The sequence below is a fragment of the Sander lucioperca genome, chromosome 3 (assembly GCF_008315115.2).
Source record: "Sander lucioperca isolate FBNREF2018 chromosome 3, SLUC_FBN_1.2, whole genome shotgun sequence".
NCBI classification, from domain to species: domain Eukaryota; kingdom Metazoa; phylum Chordata; class Actinopteri; order Perciformes; family Percidae; genus Sander; species Sander lucioperca.
This window is the reverse complement of record NC_050175.1, coordinates 24,548,883-24,572,187: the sequence shown is the minus strand read 5'-3', so window position 1 is coordinate 24,572,187 and position 23,305 is coordinate 24,548,883. Positions and strand designations below refer to the sequence as shown.

General features: G+C 37.6%; 2 protein-coding genes across 4 annotated transcripts in view; one reads left to right on the top strand and one right to left on the bottom strand.

Moving 5' to 3' along the window:
* Positions 1 to 207: 207 nt before the first annotated feature.
* ric3a (RIC3 acetylcholine receptor chaperone a) lies at positions 208 to 6,900 on the top strand. Its single transcript, XM_035999569.1, has 6 exons — positions 208 to 419; positions 3,165 to 3,382; positions 3,651 to 3,726; positions 4,756 to 4,852; positions 5,597 to 5,754; positions 5,932 to 6,900. The coding sequence occupies exons 1-6, from the start codon at positions 302 to 304 to the stop codon at positions 6,720 to 6,722; spliced, it is 1,458 nt and encodes a 485-aa protein (XP_035855462.1). The 5' UTR covers positions 208 to 301; the 3' UTR covers positions 6,723 to 6,900.
* A 1,985-nt stretch (positions 6,901 to 8,885) lies between these two features.
* Positions 8,886 to 23,305, bottom strand: part of tub (TUB bipartite transcription factor) — a 47,365-nt gene continuing 32,945 nt past the window's right edge. For 2 of the 3 annotated variants that reach the window (XM_031324380.2, XM_031324382.2), the window contains exons 3-12: positions 22,112 to 22,274; positions 20,869 to 21,006; positions 17,769 to 17,924; positions 16,225 to 16,346; positions 15,040 to 15,231; positions 14,617 to 14,729; positions 12,613 to 12,727; positions 11,762 to 11,860; positions 11,440 to 11,611; positions 8,886 to 10,793 (exon numbers count right to left, since the gene is read on the bottom strand). In XM_031324380.2, coding sequence (XP_031180240.1) covers positions 10,660 to 10,793; positions 11,440 to 11,611; positions 11,762 to 11,860; positions 12,613 to 12,727; positions 14,617 to 14,729; positions 15,040 to 15,231; positions 16,225 to 16,346; positions 17,769 to 17,924; positions 20,869 to 21,006; positions 22,112 to 22,274 — 1,404 coding nt within the window. In that variant the 3' untranslated portion in view covers positions 8,886 to 10,659. The remainder of the gene's footprint in view (positions 10,794 to 11,439; positions 11,612 to 11,761; positions 11,861 to 12,612; positions 12,728 to 14,616; positions 14,730 to 15,039; positions 15,232 to 16,224; positions 16,347 to 17,768; positions 17,925 to 20,868; positions 21,007 to 22,111; positions 22,275 to 23,305) is intronic. The other variant, XM_031324381.2, reaches the window with a different exon arrangement.

Here is a 23,305-nt window from a genome sequence, read left to right as displayed (position 1 = left end):
GTGGTGCACTGAAGTTGATTGCTGATTGCTGATTAGCCGATTCATCGGTTGCAAGATGTTGTTGTTTTTTTACTTTTAGGGCATAATAATAATAATAATAATAATAATAATAATAATGCACTAGGCCAGTTAATTCCCTCTTCTGGGATTTGTGGTCAATATTTCGAACAGCACTTGAACGCAGCTGGTGTAATCTGGTCTAATCTGGGCAGGAACGTCACCAGATGAGAGATGACATCTGTGGATACTAGCTTAACTGTTCAAGTGAAATAAACGCATGACTGTCATTTTGTGAGACAAAATGTCTATAACAACTTGCCAGAAGGTTACTCTTATATCATGCTCTGTTCTCTGTATTTCTCTTTTCCTGCCCAGAATGCTTTTACCCAGAGGGAAAAAGGAGATGGGACGGCCTGAGGGTAAGGCGGCTTATCAGATCATCATCCATCCAACCATCTCTATCCCGCTCCATCTCTGATGTCTTTTTTTGTCTTTTGTTATTGCCAGCTGTTACTTTGACTATACAGAGTGTGCCAGGCCCAAGGCCCCATCATAGATACACAATGGATGAGATAAAAATAGAAAAACATGTATTTCAAATATATTGAAGAATATGTATATGGAATATGTTGTACAATTTAAAAAAAGCTTTTACACCTTATGTCCACCATGGAAGTACTGACACAGATTAAGCTGCTGCGTTTGTTGATAAATCTGACCTAAAGATGTAAGTGGACACTTAATATAAATGTAGGGCTACTCAAATACTCTGTTGAAAGTTAGATTATAGTATGTCTGATTATATATCTGTAAATAGCTTAAGAATATTAAGCAAATAGATACTTTGCTTCTTAAAAAAAGTGTCCCTGTTCGTGAGAAGGTTGTATGTATTTATTTTTAAAATATTACAGTTTAACTTTATGAGTTTATTCATATTTTATCACAGGCTAGAAATAACTAAAATTTGAAAAAAATGTTTAATTGTGTTAAGGCCAGCAGTTAAAAGCAACATACTGACTGCCACCGGCTGCCCCACACTAATCAAGCAGTGCTTTAGGCTCAGTTTTTTGAAAATTTAAATAATATAATAGAAATTATAATAAATTACCAACAATCCTTGAACCTACAATTCTGATCAACTACCAAAAACATAAAGTAGCTCTACTCAACCATTAATAACCTAAACCAAGGGTCTTCAACGTTTTTCAAGCCAAGGACCCCTAACTAAAATAGAGACGGAGCAGGGGCCCTCTACTACATCCGTATATTGTATAAATTGAATTTGCATAATAAACTGGGCCTACAATAACGTGTAGGGGAACCTAAAGCCTTTATACATAAATGTTTTGTATAGAACATTAAGCTACTAATAATTGTATGCATGATTTTATAAACAATGTTTTAATGTTAAACATACATGTGACAATGAATCCTTATAAATAAAAGGTCTAGTTACTAGACCTTTTATTTGAAGTAAGGTTAATGTTTCAAAAGTCATCCATTACTTTTAACTGTTAGCTAAGTCAGTAGGCCACTTTTAGCTATTTTTTTCTACCATTGATTACTTCGCTATATGTTTTAACATATGTGTTGAGCTGTTTTAGCTGATATATTGTTTTAAATCAATCATAATTCAATTATTATTTTGATTAGTTAAGCTGCTCCACAATCTTTCCAAGCACTCACTGGCTACAGCAGAGATACCCCTTGCTGGGGCATCATGGCAGGTGTTGTGTCAAAGACTGTTTCCCTGTAGATGTGTTTCCTGCTACTTGCGATCTAATTGGAGACAAACAGCCAATCAGAATTGACCTTTTGTGCAGCGTGATTTGAAGCCACTGCAGTGGGCGTGGTTTCCTTGGGGATTTGAAAATTTTCTAAATATTTAGCTTTACACTTGGCGACACATTTAGATATAACATTTACATTTAACATTTAACATTTAGATATATATTTAAGATTTAGATTTAGATATAATATTTAGATATATATTTAAGATTTAGATTTAACATTTAGATATATATTTAAGATTTAGATTTAGATATAATATTTAGATATATATTTAAGATTTAGATATAATATTTAGATTTAACATTTAGATATAAATTTAACATTTAGATTTAGATATAACATTTAGATATAAATTTAACATTTAGATTTAGATATAACATTTAGATATATATTTAACATTTAGATTTAGATATAACATTTAGATTTAACATTTATATATATATATAAAATTTCTGTCTCAAATGTGAGGAAAATGCGCTAAATGTGAGGAAAGTGAGCTAAATGTTGAAAATTCATCAGCTAAAAAATTGTAACCGAACTTTTACATACATGCTAACATCCTCACAGTGCGTTAGGCTACCAACAGATGGCGCGTTTTGATTTATAATTTTAAAGTTATGAGCGATTGTTTGAGTTGTATCTTGCCAGTATATTGTGATAAAGATGGTTATTTTTGTTAGTGGGCATTTTCAAACTTATAACGACCACATTAAACATTTTTACAAGCTATCTACCTAGCTACACACAGCATTCAACGCTACCAAAGAATTTCTAACCGGTTTTGACGTACTCAAACTATCTAGCTACTATTCACCGCAGTAACTGCAGCTCTGCTTTGCGGCCACGTCTGCCTGCTAATGCGGACTTGATTGTAATTGGTGGAACAGACTGTCAATCATAAGCAACAGCATATGATTGGTGCAATGAGGCGCTGAGGGCGGCTCAAAGGACAGATCATTTTCTTTATCCAACTGTTCGCAATAATTAGTTAAAATGTTGTGAAATGTAGAATACAGTAACATATTGTGTCTGCAGACTCACCTTTCCAAGTTTTTGTTTTTTTTAATAGAAATCTGGAACAGTGTATGCCCTGATTGTTTGATCAAAACCATAGTATTTACCTGATACCAGTGATCATGTATTTGAACCAAATGGGAAATCAATTTAATGTTAGGAAACTTGCAGTGCTGGAAACAAAAATAATTTCATTCCTCAAGGATTTAACTACATAGCCTACTACTTGCATGTAAATGAGGAAAAAAAAGCTACATGTACCTCTTGTTGAGGAAGAGGTCACTGTTTGGTATTTGCAGGAAAGAAATGCTTTAATTATTGATTGATTGATTGATTGACAGTTTTTTTGTCTTCTCCAGTTGGACCAGGGTTCTACCCTCCTGTGATGCACCAGCTGTCATTGCCAGAGGACCCAGAACGGTGGGGTGTGGACCCTTCCTACTCCATGACACACAGTGCTGAGGCCATGGCCAAAGTAAAAGGCATCGGACGGGGCAAAAAGTACAATCTAATGGCTCAAGCAATACCCATATATGGCTTTGGGATACTTCTTTACATATTCTATATAATCTATAAGGTAAATACTATGACTGACCTGCTTGATAGGCAGGTTATATGAATATAAAACACTATATACTGTAGAATACTGTACAGTATATGAATATAAAGTGTTATCATGCAGCTTTACACTACACTATATTATACTGCACTATAATGTATGTCAAGTAAATACAGCATAATGAGAAATACCATGGTGATTTCTGTGACATTATTGACTGTGCATTTGCATACCATTTAGGCAATTAAATGCATTACACTGATCAAAATCATTTTTATGTTCACAGCTGACATGTAAGGGGGAGACTACTAAATCAGGAAACTACACAACAGTAACCAAGGCAAACATGGAGAATAGGATTAGTAAGTGTATTTCCAAAAACGATTTGTTTTATTTAACAGCCCTAGGGTTCCAACTAATGTAATTTGAACTGTTCATGGACAATATGTTAACATTTGTTTTGATTCTTAAATAATTACTAATTAGTGGTATAAGTTTCTTCAGTGAAAGAATATCCAAAGCCAAAAGTACAGTGGCAAATTAAATTGTGCTATTATAAATTGTGCGTACGTGCATGCGTGTGTGTGTGTGTGCTTGCGTGTGTGCGTGTGTGTGTGTGTGTGCGTGTGTGTGTGTGTGTGTGTGTGTGTGTGTGTCAAATCTTACAGACAACTTTAACATAAAAATATAATGAATTTCCATGTAATTGCGCAAATTATATGTGTGTCAATGTACACAACATACAGGTTGCTCACGTCACATCTACATCGTCAAGTTCAGTTGGAGGCTGTGCAGTAACGCTCAGCCATCACCGGAAAAGTGCTTCTAATTGACTTCACTGGTCTCCGTCCAGAGCAACGGCATCTGTTGGTCCATTTATGTTAGCCACATAGCATTAGCATCCAATCTAACCAATGTGACACAAACACCCTACTAACCACTGAGGCAGAATGTGATATAACCTCAGCTGATGAAGTGGAGGCCAAGGACGAGCGGGAAGCACTCACCACCTTCCCCTTATTCGCCTCACCCAGGGAGGAAAGGGCCGAATGTCCCAATTTTCGAGTACAATGGTACGCAGCATATTCGGCAGTGACAAGCTCCATCTGTGCAGACGGGGAAAACCAACCCCTTCCGAGTTCCAACTGATGTAAAAAGTGTCAGTAACTGTGCGCACGATTTAAATTTAGGGCAGGAAAGTCGCCACAGACAATCAGATTGTATTACTTGACAAAGCAGCAAATACAAGCACTTTCATCAGTGGGTTATATGCTCAATCACCATTGTTTTAATTCACTCTTTGATAGATAGGTATTTTCTAGACAATTAACTACATGAAAATCTTACAGACAACAACTTTAAAACAATGTTATCTCTTGTAAATCTTGTAGCACCTGATGAGCTTGTTAGGCTTCAGGAGAGACTTCTGCGAACAGAAGCGATGATGGATAGGATTGTCTCTGCAAAGAATCGTGGTTCTGGGAGTAGGTAAGTAGGTTTTTTTTTATTATTAACATCCTACTCTTCACTGCCCATAGCACAGAAGAACCAGAAAAAATACTTATGCTGGCATAAATCAGTACAGACCTGGCATGAAAATAAAATGGAAAATTATTCAATGGTGGAAAGGCCACTGGCATATTTTACTTAACAGCTTCTGCTACTACTTTATTTAAAAGTCTGTCATAAAGCAGCATAGGCTGTTTAAAAATTCAATCAATTCAATCAAATCAAATGTATAAGAACATGATTTTTTTAGTTGCTAGTTTGTTGGAAACTACTCATGTCACTTTTGGACATGCTGATGCTAAATCATTTTTTTTAACAAGCAAATAAAAACAGAGACTCACAGACTTAATGTTCAAAATTTGTTAATTAGGATAACCCCCTTGAGATGTATCATCTTGTTTTTCAAGGGGGTCCCATTTAACACAACCATTACATAACAACATCATAATAATAATAATAATAATAATAATAATAATAATTTAAATCTGTATTAGTCACAATTCACTGAAAACATTTAATCTCGGCCTCATCTCACTTAGTAAGGAAATTTGAGAAACCAAGAAGAATCAGGAAATCAAGACAAAAGAGAAAGTATGTATTGTAGCTATACACAGCAATTGAATGTAATACGAATGTAAATGGAAAGAACCATTGGCATAGAGTGATGTACCATAGCATTGTCATCTTGCATGACTCTGCTTCATTATCTGCTCTGCTCTCTAGTGGCAGAAGGAGGAAGAGTAAAACTTCTATATCAAAGAAGGAGGAGAAATTACTCAAGCAACTTAGACAGATCACACAGCTGATACAAGAAGGCCGGTTGGAGGCAGTCTCCCCAGAGATGGAGGCTGAGGAGGTCCCCTACTGTGCAGACTGGGAAGGTACATACATGCCTAAATCTGAATCCCTAATCTCCTCACATCATTTTACAAAATCTACATTTGTTGCACTTGTCGCAGATTTTGTCTCCGGGGCATTCAAATCACAATTTTAATTATAAGAAGCTGTTTTATGCAAGCAAAATCTCATACTGTACATATTTTTGTACACCAATGCAGGCTACCCAGAGGAGACCTACCCAGAGTATGATGAGCCCTATAAAAGACGTGGATTTCACACCTTTACACTAGAGGAACCCCCTCACCATCTCACTGCCGAAGCCCTGGCAGAGAGGATGGAGCAAGAGGAGGAAGAGATTATGGCAAGGAAACTATCCATAGTGAAAGAGGAGGATGAAGAGGCAGAGGAAGAGGAGGAGGATGAAGAGGCAGAGGAAGAGGAGGAGGATGAAGAGGCAGAGGAAGAGGAGGAGGACGAAGAGGAGGAGGAAGAGGATGAGGAAGAAGTGGAGGAAGTAGAGGAAGAGATAGAGGAGGAGGAGGAGGAAGAGGAAGCAGAGAAAATGCAGTTGCTCAGTCTTCCTTCATTCCAGCCTGCTGCAGAAAGAAAGCAAGAGAGACTTGGTTTGCAGCTGAGCAAAGAGCTACAGTGTCTTGATGGAGGGAAGAAGCAAATTAGCTTTAGTGACCACGAAGATGTGTTCCACTACCCTAAAGAGTGTACTTATGAAGAGGAGGAAGAAGATAATCAAGAGGAGGTAGAGGAAGAAGATGAGGGCACAGAGGGGGAAGAGGAGGAAGAAGAGGATGAAGATGATCCAGTGATGGAGGCAGAGAGCTTGCAGTTCAGCTGTGAGGGTTGTCCCAACCCGGAGGAGGAAGCAGAGGAGGATAAAGAAGAGTATTTGTTAGTGTCAGAGCCTGTGGAGGAAGACAGTCCTATCCATGCAGACATGCCTAAGGAAGTCGTGGCGAGTGGTCTGAGGATGCGGAACAGGAGAGAGACGTAAAAAAGACTTTTCCAATTACCTAAAATGAGTTTTTAAACATACAGTGAACTTTATGTTCCTCAAATTGTACTCTGTTTATTACTGATCCCTTATGTGTGTGTGTAAAATAGACAACCCAAGGTGAATAGAGACATGCAATGCTGCTGTAAAGTTATACTTTTATATAAATAATAGTCTCCTTTCACACCAATGTGGTAAGAGCTTCTGATGCTTATTATTTTTATTTACAGGCCCTGCACACCTATGGTCCACCCACACAGATTGTTTCACTTACTTGCCTTGTTAGACTCTTCAGTGCAAACAAAATGTGCTTGATTGACATCTCCCTCTCTACTTTCACTTTTTCATTCTTATTGGTTAATTCCTGTTATAGCCCAACTGCAGTCAGTCAGGTTAATTTAAAACACCCGTGTGGGTGTGCAGAACCTTTAAAAGAATTGAAGATTATTATGAAGTTAGTGACTGCTCATTTGCTTTTATTTTTAATCAAGAAAGGCTTTAGAGTTCAAAATGAAGGTATGTTGTGGACCCGCAGAATGTTTGCATTATTTATCATCACCCCAGGTTACTTTTACATGACAATGTTGTTATTACTTTTGAATCAGAAAATGTGTCACGTTTCACAGAAGCCATGGGTGCTCACATCGGCAACAGAGAATTGAGGCTTTGCGACAAAGTCAATACTGTATATGAAGTAGTTAATGAGTGTGCAGTACACGACACTGTCAGGCAATATCTGGCTCCACCTGGTGGTATTAAATGGTTCTACTCTTGGGGATGCTCCCTGTTGAGGTAATGCAGCACAACAGCTTAGAATGCACAGAGACATGATAAATAACATCCAGGGAGTATAACAAATAATCCCCCAGCAAGAATCATCATAGATATAAAAACCCTTTAGGGTGCACATAAACAGAGTAGAAGCAATGCAGGTGGAGGTGGAGAAGGTCTTTTGCAAATTGTCAGCCGTGGTAATATCAGTAAAATAAATGTGTCAATATAAAGATCAAATGTGAGCATGAAGATTTATAAATACAAATGAGTGTTGTAAGATAGGAAGGGTGTGGTGAGATAGCTCTGAGCTGCCACAGCAGCACAACTTTGACTTCAAGTGTCCCGCTAAGATTAAGTCATGCTTTTCGCATTGCTGCCTTTAGTGATTGATGTGATTAAGTTACACTTCATTACACGCCATCCTTTAAAATCCATCCTTTGCACTTGATCCAACTGTTTAGCAGCAGCGAACTGCCACAGCACAAGGGTCAGGGACTAACTAGTCTATATCGACAACGTTCCACTTCCGGGATTGTTCAGGTGCCGCCGGATGTCCCTTTTTTTTAGGCTGGATGTCCCAGAATGCTGTGTGGACTAGCCAGACCCTCCTCCGCAGTGCTGTGGAGGAAGGTCGGGCAATGCCAGACTAGGGATTAACTCATCGTCAGGCAGCAACATCAAACCAGCAGACCTTTGCTTTGTGGACATTTTGACTTGTCATACACAGCTGTGACTACTATTAAGAACAATGGCTACAATCCATTAAAGTGTTTCAGTCCCAGATTTGACCTGCTGGCACACTTAAACAGGCAAAGCCAAAATGAATGTTATTAGTTGTCTGTTACTTCCCAGACATCTCTGTAATGTTGAAACAGTTTTTCTTGAGATCACACTGCCACTGTGAAAGTATTAGCTACTAGGCAAGGTGGTAGGCAAGCTAGTTTCTCAAAGTATTGTCTTTTTTAATAATCTTTATATAAAAGCCATGCAACCTTTTTTCACTTTGTTGCAAAAATACCAGACTCACACAATAAAGACAGCATTATTTCTAAACTTTAAATAAAGTGTTTCTGTGTATATTTTATGTTCTACTTTTTTTCATCTAGCATTTAGGTTTCTCACGGTGTAAACAATCCACAGGATTTGACAAAATTAACTGATACATTTTGCCACTGGATTTCAGCATTACTGTGAATGTTACAGTATATTATCTGGCCCAATTAGGAACCACAAGTATAACTCAGAACAAGATGACCAATTTTCTGGGACTGGACTTTATAAAAAGATGGTATGTTCACTGTTACATTGATTTAAAAGAGGAGCAAATAGTAAAAGACAGCATTGATTTCATAAATGTGTCATTCAAAAGAGTAGGGTTAGGAATGCATATTTTGACTCACTGAAGTTTTATTTTTTACCATGATTAACCTGTGTCTATACCACCACAGTAAATTGTACACCATTTACTGTACATATTACAACGAGCACTAAAAACAAAAAGTGAAAGAACCTTGGACACATGTATGAAAAGCAGACTTTACAGCAAGAGTATCAACAATTTTAAAATAGAAATTTAAAATAGTTAGAACATAATTAAGTACAAGAATAGCACATTTGATAAAGATTTCCTCATTACCCACAGTAACAATAGCGGTATTCGAGATTGTTCTTTGCCTTCATTCAGCTTTTTTTTTAATGGTCATAAAATACAAAATACTATCATATATTTGAAGAATACTTCCCCATAAGGAACAGGAGGAATACTATTTTGAGTAAGAATATGAAGAGCAATAAACCACATGATATAGAAACTTACTGCCAGTCAGATGAGGAATGTACCAAACTCCACCTCAGTGGAGCAGAAAATGAATCAAAGATGTTAAGAGCAAGAGATCTGCAAGTGTTGAAGCTGTGCCAGATTTACACTGTTATCGTGTGTTTGATGGCAGTAAATCAATCTGTGTTCAGTTTATTTATTTTTCCAGGAAGGAGACATCAGAAGATATGAGCACACCCTTAAGCCCGAGTGCCTTGGATATTATATCTGCTGCCAGATTTACAGTACAATGTAAATAATTATTCACCTCTTTAGTGTTATGTGTTCTAGGCCCTAAATGTAATTTCAATATATCTGGACAATCACTAAAATGTTGTCCAATGGTGTGCACTTTGGATTATTATCTTCTGGAGGTTTTTGCAACTCCAGCAATCTAATCAATCTTAATGAACTCTGCATTAGACAAGTAGCTACAGAGAAGGATCTCCAATGCATGTGAGGACAGCAAGAATAGCAAAGACCAATTCAAGCTCAGCTCATTGTTTGGCCAAAGCGTAACACTGGAATTAGTCTTCAAAGGCACAATAAAGTATGTACAGCTATATCTCACACCACGACAGACTTAAAAGTAAAGTGCACCATCATCCTATACATTCACATACATGACACTGTGACACAATATATGGTACACAGCACAGCGTAACATGCCTTTTCCCTGTTCACGTCCAAGTCGCTAGTTGTTTTGTGTGGGATCAGGAGATATTCGTACTTGTGGTGCTAATGTATGTGCTTGCAGCTCCATGGAGCCAATGCTGCTGCAATTGTTGCGAATGATAACAGAAAACATGTAATAAATACATAAATAACAAAATAAATATATTGTGACGTGCATGTTATTGTTAATTCAGTAACTATATAAGCAGTATTCATGCTTGAGGAAGAGGGTGACATTTTGTGTGGCAGAGTACATAAAAGCCAGTCAACTTTTAAAACTTACAGATGTGAAATTGTTAGTAATCATTTACAGATAAAGAAATGTAAAAGTTCTCTAACTACTACATAAAGAAACAGTGTTTGTTTTATAATGCCAGTACAGTACAAAATGACTATAGTTATCAAAACAAAGGAATTGGATTTTGAAAGTGGATTACTCTTTGTGCTTGTTTTCTTCCACAGACCAAAATCATCCAACCTCCCAACCCACCTCCCCCCCCCCCCCCCCACCGCCGCACACACAAATCTTGAGGCCCATAAAGCATTTGGGGATATGCAGGACTTCCAAGGTGCTGGGTGATTTGGAGATCTCAAACCAGCCACAAGGATACATTAACAGCCCTTGCTGAGAGGACAGATGGACCAGTTCGCCACTGAACTTCAGGCTGGGATCTATTCACAGGCTAACTTGCTGTCAAAGCTGGAGAGGGCAATGGCAAAGGCTTGCAGGGCACACATTGGGTAGTTATAGTCCATGGTGAAGACATCCTCTGCCACACGGCCAAACTGCATCACAATGTAGTCAGCTGCAGAGGAAGAAAACACATTTCTCCATTACTTTCTCTCACTATACTTTTTGTTACTATTCCACCCTTTGATATAGAAAGGAAAAGCAATACAAATTATCTTTGTTACAGAGGGAGTGCTGTAATAAAACCTACACCGGGTTGGGTCTTTTGTACTAGGGATCGACCGATACTATTTTTTCAAGGCAGATACCGATTATTATTAGTTAAAAAAAAAAAAACGATAACCAATTTTTGGAACCGATATGCATTTACAGTAAAAATGAAAATCTTTTGGTCAAAATTAAGATTTTGGAATGTTACATACTCCAACACAAAACTTTGTTTAAATGCTTTAAGCAATTATTTAATAAATTAGAAACTTTCAACATAATACACAGTAAAAGATAGTCAGATAGTGTTGTGGGCGGGACATTAATTGAGACTCGAGTGAGACCGAAGCAGAGGGACAGACACAGAGCTGTAGCGGAGCCAAAGTAGCGCACTTTTTAACTAATTAACTTTATCATATATCAAAATGCCAATACAGATAATCTGCAAACTGCCAAAAAACGGTTTATCCCTATTTTGTACTCCACAACATGACTATAACATGGCAAATGTACTTAGTATTGAACCTCAAACAGTTCAGAGGTATGGAACTCACGGTCATTGTCGTGAATAATTTGGAAATTTTTGACGGAGGCCTGAGTGACTCGGCCGTGAAAGTTGAGCACATAGGATTGTGTGTCATCATTCCACACAGGTGTCTTGTTGTGAAGTTCTATCACACTCTCTGTGTTCTTGTTCTGCCACCTCGCCAGCAGTGACTCGTGGTCCTGTAGTGAAGAATAAAATAGTAGCAGCTTCAGACATGGACATCATAGACATCAGATCAATTATGTTTTGAATTATATTATTAAAAGTATTAGAAGAGGTTGAATTGGTTAGCAGCACAGATGTGACGATTGAGAAATTAGGTAACATACATTTCGTGGGCGAATAGACACTCTCTCATGGTCCATGTTCATTCCAGGAATGATAACACTCATTTTGCGAGGTCCTTTGAATCCTAAAACATTGGTTTCCTGGATTGAAAAGATGATTACCTGTCCTGTAAGCATGTTCACGCAACAAACTTGCAATGCTTTAAATACACATGGAGGTATATTATTATTATTATTATTTCAAATATCAATTATGTCAATTATGTCACACATTAAATAAACTACACAACATTTGTATCACAGCAAGAAACACATTTTACTCACTTTATTGATCTAAATAATTATACACTGCACTACAACTGAAGAAAAATCTTTTCTGCAAATAATGTATGTTATTTGTTGAACTGATAGCTGCATCATAATTAAGCAACTGTTATGATATTGTGGACTATTGGTAGTTATCTCTGTCTGCCATGAAGGTTAAGGCCATTCTCCTTTATAAAGATTTGATTGGATTTATACATGCATAGATGGTAACTTGATTTCAATCTAATTATGGCAATGCCCTGAATCCTCAGTTTGTTGCATGAATGTTATAATCTGATTATCCGAGTTAGACTCTCTAAATGAAACTGTACATTTCGAAGGCCACCAGACACATTAACCTGAATGTTGTACAGTAGGTCTCCTGTTGGTTCCTTTATACATCTCATATTTGCTATTATTACATGCTAAGTTGCTTATTAGAAAAACAATCAAGTATTGCATCTCTGTATTTGTAATCACACTGAATTACAGTGTCTCTTATTGCCAACTCATTGCTCAACATTTGTCTTCAAATACATGAAAAACTAAGTACAACCTGGGGTTAAGGAGCATTTTGACCAACTCACATAGCAAATGGCTGCAATCTCTTGACGCAGGTTGCTAGCTTCAAGGCTGGTGGTGCTCTTCATGGGGTTCAGGCCACTGTCGTACACAGTGAACTTCGTTCCCATGAGGTTAGACCTGCAAAGAAAACATAACTGTCTAAGGAGGTCTGTAGATGTAGCTGTACATCTTGCCAGCTAACTAATCAACTTATAGGATGGAGAAAACGGCCAAACCTTTCCTTTTAGTATATATAGGTATATATATATATATATATATATATATATATATATATATAAAGGAACAACAGCCATTTTAAATACCCCACTTTGGGTCACTCTGATTGTTGAACAGTAATAGAGCTATTGTTATTGTGCTCTAATGGATTTTGTTCTAATGGGATTGGGGCTCAGCAGCGATCAATGGCACTGGCTTCCCAGCAGGAGGATGGTCAGATCCAGATCCTGACAGTGGGTCACCGTACCATAAGTGGCCAGTGGCTAGTGCTATCTATACCTTTAAGGGACTTTCTAGAAGGGGCTTCCTAGATGAAGCTCGAAACAGCTTATTCATGACCATTTACTATGGAAACACAAAGTGTACCTATGTTGTGAAATAGCATTTGTGTATAAATAAAATAAATGTTCTTCTGATCGTGACGTAAAATTTGTAACTGCCTCTACTGGGGAAAACACTTTAGCTCTGCTATTTTATGCAATGTACAAATGGTGCATTATTAGCCTCACTATGAAAGGGAGCTTTCTAATTCTACCAACTATGGCAGTATTTAGTTGCTTTATGCACAGAGGCTATCATTAATGTTTTGAACATTAACAACACAGGGTAAATCTAATATCAACCCAAAGGGATATTAACTTTTTTGACCAGCTATAATTCCTGACATAAAATATTTCATCATCTGATTTTGCTCTGTTTGCGTTTCTCAGTTATAGTCTTAAGGCACTGATGTGAACACCACCACTGTAGCTGTCATCCTCTGACATCCAACTACATAGTCTTAAAAACACACACAACAGTGCAGCCCAGACGTTGACAGTAGTGGTTTACATATATGTGTGAATCGTATGTAAGTAGTAAGGGTTTGCAATGGTTTTTCAAAGCCACAGCTTCAAACAGCTGACTGTATACCTCTTACAGTCCATACCTCATTTAGGCCAGCCCCCTCAAGGACTGTTTAGAAGCACTGGATGAAAGGTCACTGTTCATTTAAATTTAGATCGCCATCATTCAAGGTTTGAGCAGTGCATCGACCAATGGTCAGGCTCACTCTAAAGATTAAAGGCTGCACAGAGCCATATTTGATTAAACTTCCCAGGAGTTTCCATGGAGCCACTAACGCAGCCTTAAAGCTGTCTCTAAAGATTATATTTCTACTCACTTCATGCTACAGCTAATGTACATTTAGGCCTATGTAAAAAAAAATTACAGAAGGAATATACAATAATATAACAAATACGTTTCCCCAAATTATACATTTTCATTAGTCAAAAACAGTACAGAACATTAATTTCTTATGTGAAAATGAATATGAAGGTGCTGTTCAAGTATTACTTGTTAAATATTCAGATATATTAATATATAATATTAGATGATTTGTTCATAATTCATTCCTCAGTAGCTACAATATGCCGTTTTGTGAAACTTATGGTGAAATGTTACTCATACAGTTTTTTCATGGGGCTCATAAGAATTTATAAATGAAGGAATGGGGCTAGACACCAGTTGCATTTCAATTATTTACATTTGGAAATGTATTCTAGTTAGATTAAATATCCATTAAATATTAATAAAAGATTATATCAACACTAAATGCAAGGCCTAAAACAAAGTTTAAAAAAATACTTGTAAACTTAAATACTTTAAATCTCAAACAGCAGTGACAGTAAAATAAAAGGTTAAATAAGGAATTATGTACACACTTTACATGAATTCTCAGTGTATATATACTGTAATTTCTGGTGTGGGATGCCAACATGTTTCATGTAGCAAAGCCATTAAGGACTTACCTCAGTTTACCAATGAAGCTCTCTCCACCTCGAGACAGATCAGTGGGATCGATGGAGATGAGGTAATTTGATGTTTTACTCTTTTTCCTCTTCCTGCCAGCTAACAGGAACACCTGTGACAAGCCAAGCCAGAAACCAAATTAGTAAATCAACTTATTTGGATGCACACAGCTTCAAACTACAAAACAATCTCTTTTGTATATATTATTATTATTATTATTATTATTATTATTATTGACAGATAAGCTACATTAAATGTCTGTCAACCTTGTAGAAACTGTGCTACCTATTGCAGAGTTTTCACAATGTCCAATACTCCAAAATGTTTGGATTGGTAAATTCTGTTGTTGTTGTTGTTGTTGTTGTTGTTGTTGTTGTTGTTGTTGTACAGTAACAATGTTTCCGCTGCCTGACTCATCTCACCTTCTTGCCGTCCTCTCTCTCCAAGTGAAGGTAGTAGGTGGGATACATGCCTCTGTCCATGCCTTTCTTGTCTCTGGTAATTCTGCACTTCACTCTGACCCCCTGGGGTGCAGGTCTCAGAGAAAACTCTTCAAGATCATCTACATCGATGGCAGGTTCATTGACTGGTGGAGTGGGTGCTGAGGCCACCTCCTGTAGGTGAAAGCAGCCCACACAGGGCAAAGACCCCTCGTGAGATGGTGGACTGGTGAGTGATGCATTCGACTTTCATTAGAAAAGACTAATGAGCCTGAAGATCAAATCGTCCATTGGGACTGAGAATGAGCACACTGTGTCTAAAATAGGGACCTGGTGTAGAAATGGAAGATTGATTTGACTTAAGCGAAAGATAAGAGTGGAATGAGGAGCAAAGAGAACACCTGAAATGGAGAACAACATTTCTTATCTGTAACCTCAGTTGCGAAGAAAACTCCCGCACACTGTCTAACTTGCAGACATACAGTATATAAAGTTTAATAGTAGGCAACGTTTCAGTACTAGACCATCTTCAGGCAAAGATTTTTCTGTACTTATCTGTAACCTCAAACATTAGATCAAGCAGATCCAAAGCTGGGTGACTTCAAGAAGTATGCAAAAAACTGTTTACAACAAATATTTTCAAAATACCTATACTTATAGTATGTTTGATTACATAAATTGCACATCAATGCCCACCTGGGCCTTTATGCAAGGCTCTCCACCTCAGGTGTGTACTGTATATTCCAACCAGTTTTTTTCCTTTCAAACTGCTAGAGGCACAGGTGTCTGTATGAGATTATTGGTACACCACCTGCATACAGTATAATCTGCACTGTAACATACACAGTAAAATTACTTTGTGGCGAATAAATAAATTACAGCCCAGAAATAGTTAAAGCTCCAAATAATTCAACATAGTTTGTAGAAGGAAAAGAAAAGCCAAAGTGCAACAGCATTTTATTTGTATCACATTATGCCACAATTCTCTATAACTGTACCTACAGCCATGAAGCCTTAATAGAGTTTTAACTAGAGTCCAGCTGAAAAAAAAAAGTGAATCTACATTTTTTTCTGCATGTCATTCACTTGTAATAGCCACCGGTTGCAGGGCAGACTAAAGACGCATCATGCAGAGAGCATAAGTGTGTGCTGTAAAATGAATTTTACCTTGCATGACTTCTTGCTAGTGGCGGAGCCTGGTCTCGTGTTGCTGTTGAGCTGTGAGGAACTGGAGCTAATTTCATCTTCGTCGTCCTCTTCTTCATCAAAATTCATACTGCTGGATATACCTTTACAAACAAAGAAAATACAAAAAGTGAACTGACATAATATTAAAATGAAATGCTGCAATAATTGTAGCCTCCAACAGGAACACATTCCTACTTCATCCAGTATAACTTCAGGAAAAAAAAGATCTTCACAGTTTCAGGTTTACATTAAATAAAGTAACGTGTGCCCCATGTTTGTGAGTGCAACAATGTCACAAGTTTCCAATGATTAAACCAGGAGTCAGAACTTAGTGGAGACCCACTGGGTTTTTTAATAAATCTAAGCTTAGTAGTCACTGTTATCTCTGGTGTTATATCAGGACTGTCTATTATCTGTTGTTGTCATCTACAGTTTGGCAGCATTTCATTGCATAAAGTCTATTGCAATTCAGTATCTGACTTTTCCATGCATATTGATATCATGGCAAATGTAGGTGATACAATATAATGTGTATAATGTGCTAGTAGTTTAGTGAAATAATAAAGGTGGCTTGCATACAAAAATAGCAGTTCAACAAACACTTAACTTCCCAGACATCTGTGAGTCCAGTCATCCATGTTAAGAAGGTATAATGTTACGTGAGAAGGAACAAACTCTGCTTATCTGGTATAAAGTTGCAAATTACAGCCCTGAATAAGGATAATGGTTGTTGCAAGGTTTTTTTTCCCAATGAATTATATAAATCTCAATAAAAGTATGGTATAATAATTACTTGAAAGAGTAAACTATAGTATCATGACAAGATAGCAACAATTATTTTCACACAGCGAAAATGTCACTATCATCCTTTATATTTAAGCCTAAAACCGAATGATTGATTTCCTTCCAAAATATCTTTCTAGTTTAGCAAAAACAAAACAAACTGTAGCTGTCTATGAAATCACTCTTTATGTCTGCCATTTTATGATGTCCAAGTGTAAAGTACATGATAAGCGCTATATAGGGTCCTTAAAGTTCTCATAATAGAACAAACAACATAGAGTCCATAGACACTACTTTTTGCTAAACATCTCACAATGCAATACAATGCATTTGATATACTATATATATATATATATATATATATATATATATATATAATATTTAAATTACAGTCACACAACACTGTACCAATCATCAAATTAATCAAATTATAAGTGACCAACATCTCTGTTTACTGCCAAGGAATAACAAATGAGTGTACTAGTAACCAATGTTTACAGTAACTTTCAAATCTTTTTACAAACAAATATGTGTCAGCATCATACGTTATATCATATACACACTGGGTCTGAAAATGGCATTTCTATTTGCAGTTGCAAGTTCTAAGATGATTCAGTCTGTTTCGCCCTCCTACTAACACACCACAGCATGGACCAGAATGCAGTGGGTGTATATGTGGACTCGTGGTTGTGCTATTCCAGATGCAGTGACAGAACCTTTCTTAAACACTGACAGTATACCTTTCTTGAGCATGGTGACGCGCAGGTCCTGTTTACTCTGTGACTGAGTACAGCTCATGACAGGCTCTGCTTCGCCCTCCTCTGTGCTGGGGTGACCCACCGTCAGGATCTGGATCTGACCATCATCCTGCAGGGAAGCCAGGCCATCGATCGCTGCTGAGCCACAATCCCACAAGACAGACTCCATCAGAATACAACTGCACTACTGTTCAACAATCATTATCGCATGTTAACATACAGTAAATGAATCCCAGCGAAGCAAAACAAAGCAGTTGTATCCATCATGTATTCAACACTTGCCTGAGTAAATGTGATAACATTTCCCCAACTCTGCACTGATGTATGTGTGGGTGTTCTGTGCTCTGTTCTTAAGTTTTAAGTAATTGTCTTTACTATTAAATTAGCTTCTAATGTGTAAGAGGAGAGAACATTATGTCCGTGCTGCCTCAGGCAATCAAGCACAGTTTCAGTTTCTCTTCTCTACTTTCTTCTCTTCATACAGTAGAAGTGCAAAATATACAACAAAAAGACGCGTAACTATTGGTAAGCAGGGTAAGCGGTGCTTACGGGCCTGGACCAATCAGGGGCCTGCATCACTGGAAGATATTGATTGACAGCCGGGGCCCCCTATCGCATTTTCATTACTCGTGACAATCCCAGCAGTCCCACGTGCAGCAACTGACCAAGCGGGAGTGAGAACGGGTCAAATTAATTTCCTTGTTTCTGATACGAAAACGAGACGTGTGTGACTCGAACATCTCACATTTACCAACAAAACGTACAGTGAAAGACGTGCAAAGCATTTCAGATCGTCCTGCCAACCTGTATACATTTTAACATCAATGTACGCTGTAACGTTTTTTCACTCTAAAGTCACTGAAGTCGGCTATCTGCAGCGGGCGGGACTGCTGCTCCATTTCCCCCGTGACTGACGCGCGCACGCACACACAAACACACAATCACACACGGTGGATGCAGGAAAAAACGCAGATGAGACGACACGATGACCTAAATTGAGGACAGCTATGCTCATTATTGTAAGTGCAATGATAAGTTAAAGTCCAATCAGTACTTTATCAAACCGTATGAATGTGTGTGTGTGTGTGTGTGTGTGTGTGTGTGTGTGTGTGTGTGGGGCCAGGATAGGAAATTAACTAACAATGAAAAGATCAACAAGCCACTGACAATGACATATATGTTCATATTTGATTAATTCAATAAATTATTCTTTTTTGTCTTAAATCCACCAGCCATTTTCATATTATACCAACATTTGCAGCATCCTGAGCCTTTTTGGTAAGGTTCCTAGGAAAGCTCAGCCCAGAGTAATTAATTAATAGTAATAATTATTATTCTCCCCAAAACAAGTTACCTTTTTATTTTTAAAGAACTATACAAAAAAATAACCGGATAAGCGGACGAAGATGGATGGATGGACATTCTATAGCACTGTTTTACTGTAAATGAGAAATGACAGTGTTCAGTTTTTTTGTTTTTTTTTGAGAAATTCCAGATTTGGTGCAGTGTTGCTGTGTATATTGAAAAAATATTTTTGTTGAGTAGGCCTATAACCCAATTGTTAGCTAGTCTAATCAGTTGGTTTCTAATTTGGTCCCTTGTCCTTTATTTCCTTTCCCTCAAAGGTGCACATGTGGAAATCCAGTGTCTTATGAAAAAGCATGTTGCATTCCTGTTGGTATGTTTTCATAATTGAAATTTGATGGCATTCGTTACAAAATACAAATTTGGTTGAAGGTGCATGGAGAAATTGTAACTCTTTTTGACATATGTATGACAGATTAGTCAAACAAACAACTTGTGTATTTTATTCCAAGATTTAAACAGCTGGAAGCCTTGCTAAGAAGAGGTGTGCATATTTTTTTATCCCAATGAAGTTGAACCAGTCTAATATTATGTTGTTCAGACGTAGATTTCATATTATTGGAGCAGTTTTAATTACTCTTTCTGAGCAAATTCAACAACCAGTACTCTTCTATTCTGTAGCCTTGATGCAGCTGATTGCATATTAGCTTGTAAAAATAAGTCTCTTGAAACTGTGCACTTGTGCTTGAAAGAATCAGAGAGTGAGACAGAGAAGGAGTGAGACAGACAGGTCCATCAGTAGTGAGTTTGGCGCTACTGGCCTGATTAATCTTTTCCCCCGTGGAATCTCATTCACTTTTTTCTGTTTTTTTTCTAGGACACAGTCATTCCAAAGATGAGCATCTACTGTGTTGCGCTAGATCAGATGACAAACCTGTAATATGTAAGAAAATTATGTTTTACAAATATTGTAATGATGCTGTTAGAAACCTTAGCTTATTATGGTATGACTTTGTTTATCAGTTCATTATCATTCTGTAATGATTCTATACATTTTATGACAAATATACACCAGTACACTCACGCTGCATAGTGTCAGTCTTAACTAACGCACTGTGAATGTCAAAGATCATAGAAGCAAACGGAAACAATCAAAGCTTAAAACACTGTAGATGTGGGTGGAATACCCCTTTTCAGCACTCAGTTTTTCCTTCCTTGTCCACTTGTTCGTGTCAGCAGGCTGACAGCACTCAGACTGTCATACATCATCATGCACAGTTGAGCTTTGACAAGCATGGCACCACAGCGTTGGCTAAGAGGGCAGCTTCACTGGCTGTTTGTTGCCAGATGTGGCTTGAAAAGTCAGCAGGCAAACCATTGTGTGAGGATTGCAAAGAGGGTTTGTATAGACAGTTGCAGCTGCTGGACAATAAGGATTTTGACTCTTCTCTTTCATACTGCGGCCTGCCTCTAATTACTTAAATCAATTTTTTAGACATATAGACATGAATAAGTTAAGACCAAGAACAAATATGCTTAAAAAGAATATCCTAATTTTGCTAGCAATACATACAAAAATGCTTTTGGTGTGTTTATACTGTCAAATATCTTATGTATATTTTGTCTTTATTGTTGTCTTTCACCTTTCTCACCACCTACTCTCTCATTCGGTCAGTGTGTCAATCTTTTTTGCAGTGTGCCTGTCTATTCATCTCATTCTATCTATACTATATAGACTCTGTCTGACTGCCCTTAATAGGCAGGCTGGTAGGCTGACCTTTGTGCTTCCCCTTCCTCTCCTTCTTGTTGCTGCCCGTCTGGGGAGTGGAGCTGGCCGATGCTTTGCCCTTTTTGGCCGAGCGAGGTGGCTGTGTGTCCGCTATCACCTTCCCCTCCTCCTGTTCAGCTTCTTGCACTAAACACAGGGATGGCGATGACCAGCAGCATGATGCAGGGTTATCAGAGCAGATGGACGGAGAGGGAGAGAAATGGAAATGAGGGCTGAGCACATTTTAACGTTACAGAAAACTAATTTGAAACATTATGTATAAAGATAATATAAATAAGGTTTTACTATGTACTTACTTCTTCTGTTCTTACTGTAATACATATCAGTGTTGTTTATTAAGTCTCTGGCATGAAATAACAATATTAAATAAAATATAAGTAAATAAATATTAAGCCAAACATTTAAAAAGGTTCCACTGGTTTTAAGTTATACCTTTATTAACAAATGTTTGTTTACTGAAATGGGAACTGCTGAATTAAGCATCTTTAAAAAATCATTCAAAACATAACAGTATGTGTTGCAGATGTATTATTCTTATAATGATAACGATTGTAATTTAATTTTTGCTTTGAATACACAGAGTAACATTCGGCTGCTATTCAATGCCATGTAAACATCCATGCAGCAGTACAGTTCAGATTCACTCTAAGTAAGGTGATTATTATTTTTCCTACTTTCCATCAAAGTATCAGCATAGTGCAGGGGAACATTTTGTCAATACATTTTCTCTTTTCTCAGCGGGAAATGTGACAGTTCATGGCCTTGAGCCCAGAAACTGGCCCTCAGAACTGGAGATTAAAGTGGATGGCTGCTCTGAGTGTAGATGAGACCTCATCAATCCCAGTCTTAACACCATTTCTGCTCTCGAGTGGATAGATTTGCAGCACAGTGTGAGCGCCTGTAATTGATGGTACAGAATGTTGCATTGGTTCTACATGGGCTCTAAGTTAAATTGGTAATGTTAGCAACTGTTCTTTTTTTATTAATTCAACAACTTGTATAGTTATATGTTTGGCAACTATGCTACTTGTAATGTACAGTGATAATCGGGAAAATAAACATAACATAAAATGATAATCTCTTTCAGCCCAAGAATAAATACTTCCTGTAAATAGGACAGATTGATCAAACGAGCAGTCTGAGCTCATTTTCTGCTCACAGTGTTTCCTAAACCCTCTGTTTGAGCTTCCAGAATCAACAGAGTCCCAGAGGAGTGCCAGTCTTTACTCACCATGGTAGATGGTGCTGCTGTTGCTGCTGAGGTAGGATTCTACCAGCGGAGCCTGTTCCTCGCTCTGTTTGGTCCGACGAGTGCGAGATCTCCCGTCCACATTAGACTGGACCATCAGAGGCTCCTGCCTCTTCTTCTTCTGCTTCTGTTCAAGGAGTGCTCGCTGTTGTGGAGTTCACGGGTGTACATGCACAAAAACATGCCCAGATAGAAAGAAAAATAACAAAAGCACAGTTTCAGCAAATGGAGGACGTTACACCCTCCTACATCATTATCAGAATAAAGTAAGTAGTAAATAAAAATACAATGGCACAAAAGTCACTGAAGAAAGCGCCAATTATTACAATAAAGAACAACATCTTTATTTGCGTGGCCATATTTAACCTGACAGTCACCAAGCATTTAAAGGTTTTTGTACATATATAATACATTTCACACCCAAAATTGTGACAATTCAGCCGCTAATTGTTGATTGATTGTATGATCACTTCACTTATGCCGCATTTCCTGCATGCCTGCACTGAGGGGGTGCTTTCTACAGTGGAAAACCAAATAGAGAAAAGCTCTGGGTTCCAAAAGTGAGTCGAGTCAAGCCAAACCGAACCATGCAACTAAGGCATTATAATCAGTAAACCATGTCAATATCTTCAAGAGGCAATAACGCTTTATTCTACTTGTTCCTGTGAAAAACACAAGTCCTCAGACATAATACAGTATACAAAAAAGCTTTCCATTTTCTTTCATTTTCTTGTAAGCTAGTTTCATACCGTAGGCAGAGTGTTGGGTTTGAAAGCAAGTGGCGATAACGGAGATACATCTGTTAAGTCAGGACAACAATCTGAAGATGTTTAAGAATTAGCTGCCTGAACCACTTTGACCTGAGGCTGGATATAGTTATTCATTTGGACTTACTGTCAGCTATATGCAAGTCTTCAAACCAGAGCTCATCAAATATTGAAGGTTTCTATTAGTGGAGAATTCAGGCTACAGAGCACTGGAGCACTACAGTATCCCCTGTAAAGCTCACATCTGTGCCAAGACAGTGATAACAATAGGCACATTTACACAGCATGGATTTGATCTATAAGGCTTTGATGTGTTGGTGACGAACAGGTTTGAAACGCAAGCTTCTCTCCCTTTGACGAATAGGTTACTTATAAACAAAGAAAAGATGTTGTTTTTTTTTTTTTTTTT

Excerpts from the sequence above, each read along its gene's own strand:
- ric3a (XM_035999569.1), top strand. The coding sequence starts at position 302 with ATGTCTATAACAACTTGCCAGAAGGTTACTCTTATATCATGCTCTGTT. Across the intron at positions 420-3,164 it reads GGAGATGGGACGGCCTGAGG|TTGGACCAGGGTTCTACCCT; the intron begins GTAAGGCGGCTT and ends TGTCTTCTCCAG. Across the intron at positions 5,755-5,931 it reads CTACTGTGCAGACTGGGAAG|GCTACCCAGAGGAGACCTAC; the intron begins GTACATACATGC and ends ACACCAATGCAG.